Below are 2,018 nucleotides of genomic sequence, written 5' to 3' on the forward strand. Positions count from 1 at the left end.
GCTCTCGCAGAATCGGCCCTGCTTCCCGTGCCCAAGTCCGGAGGCTAATTCTCATAACTCCGCCCTGGGATCTAAGAGAATCCGGGCCAGCTTCAGTGAATCCCATAGATTTCTTTTTTTAATTCCCATCTGGAAGGAGTGTTGAGTGAAACGAGCATTTTCGGAATGAGCCCTTTCATGCTTGTCATGCCGCTGGCTTAGGTTCTCCAGCGCTTTTCTCACTCCGTCCCTGAGCCTTTCGGGGTCATTGACAAGCCAGCTTCCCCCTGCAAGGCATCCTGGGAAAACTGGAGGTGCTGTGTCCCCAAAGTTGACAGGTCCCTTCGGATTTCAGATTGGGCACCTTGTCAGACGGATCTGGATTTTCCCCCCGCTGAAGCTGGCAGTGGGCATCTTTGACGTGTCCTGAAGACAAGAGTGGTTATTTGGAGAATGTATCAATAGAGATGAAAAGCTCAGCTGGATCTCCACCCACATCACCCCCTATCCCAAAAGGATTTTGTGGGAGGTTTTTGTTGTGTGTTTTTTTTTTTGCGATCTTGTTCCCATTGATGACAATGGTTCTAGACAATTTAGAAACTAGCAACAGATGTCGGTAAACACTTCTGCCTCCTGTTCCTTTTAACCACTAAGAGGGTCTCCCTTCTGTGAATCTGTTTTTGTAGACCATCCTTGGAGAAACACAGGAGGAGGAGGATGAGATCCTGCCAAGGAAAGACTATGAGGTGAGCTTCTTAGCGCTGTCTTGGTAACAGAAGCAGTGACTGACCTGGGCCCTTCAGACGGGAGCTTTAGGATGCCAACCAAGGGAGTGAGTGAGAGGTAACTTCCCTCTGGGAAAGGGGCTGTTTAACAAGCCCCCTGCTGTTTTTAAATATAGTTTTATTGATTTTATTGTTTTCAGAGAGGAAGGGAGTAGGAGAGAAAGATAGAAAATGTTTAAGTTGTTATTCCCCCAAATCAAAGAGCAACATATACAGCAAAAATAAAAGGAAATGAGTCATGGTAGAGAAATGACAGCCCCGGCTGGCGTGGTTCAGCGGTTAGACTGTTGGCTGGAGTACGGAAGGGTCTTGGGTTTGATTCCAGTCAAGGGCACGAATCTGGGTTGCAGGTTTGATCCCAGTACTTGGTCAGGCATGTGCAGGAGGCAGCCAATCAATGTGTCTCACATTTCTCTCTCTCTCTCTCTTCATCTCCCCCCTTCTCCTTCTCTCTGCCCCTCCCCCCTTCCTTCCACTATCTGAAAATCAATGGAAAAAATATCCTCGGGTGAGGTTTAACCAAGAGAGAGAGAGAGAGAGAGAGAGAGAGAGAGAGAGAGAAGTGACAATATCTGATTTTAATACAGATATATATAGTTCATTGATGTATATTTACAAAGTGTTAGGCTCTCAGCTGATTTATTTTAAAAAAAGAAAAGATTGATGTTCTGGCATTGCATTTGTTTCTAAATGCCCCTTTAAATAGCTTTATTCAGGGTTAGGGCTAGTATATAATTCACATGCTATACAATTTACCTATTTAATGTGTACTACAAGGTAGTATATTCAGAGTTGTGCAGCCCTCACCAAATCAATTTTAGAACATTTTTGTCACCTTGGAGAGAAACCCAGTACCCATTAGCAGAGTCACTGCCCATTGTCCTTGTCCCTGACCCTAGGCAACCACTGATCTACTTCCTGTTGCTGTAGAGTTGCCTCTTCTGGGCATCTGAAAACCTTTTCATTGTTTGTGGAGTCATAGCATTATTAGGCAAAACCATTAACAAGTAATTAATTGGCCATTCATTTCTATAAATATTTGGTATGAAGAATATTCATAGTTTTCAACATTTTAATTTTTCCCCTTTTGTTCCTAGAATGTGATGTCACTAACTTGATTAAAATATATATACACATATATAAATATACTAGAGGCCCGGTGCACAAAAATTTGTGCACTCGGGGGGCGGGGGGAGGGGGGTCCCCCAGCCCGGCCTGTGCCCTCTCGCAGTCTGGGACCCCTCGGGAGATAAC

At 44.6% G+C, this 2,018-nt stretch overlaps 1 protein-coding gene across 1 annotated transcript in view; it reads left to right on the forward strand.

Annotated features, from left to right (window-relative positions):
* The first annotated feature begins 589 nt into the window (after positions 1–589).
* CLCN6 (chloride channel, voltage-sensitive 6) overlaps positions 590–2,018 on the forward strand; it is a 33,718-nt gene continuing 32,289 nt past the window's right edge. The window contains exons 1-2 of the mRNA XM_005873480.2: positions 590–595; positions 666–725. Of these exons, the coding sequence (XP_005873542.1) occupies positions 590–595; positions 666–725 (66 nt within the window). The remainder of the gene's footprint in view (positions 596–665; positions 726–2,018) is intronic.

This window comes from Myotis brandtii, unplaced genomic scaffold (genome assembly GCF_000412655.1).
Source record: "Myotis brandtii unplaced genomic scaffold, ASM41265v1 scaffold410, whole genome shotgun sequence".
Lineage (NCBI taxonomy): Eukaryota > Metazoa > Chordata > Mammalia > Chiroptera > Vespertilionidae > Myotis > Myotis brandtii.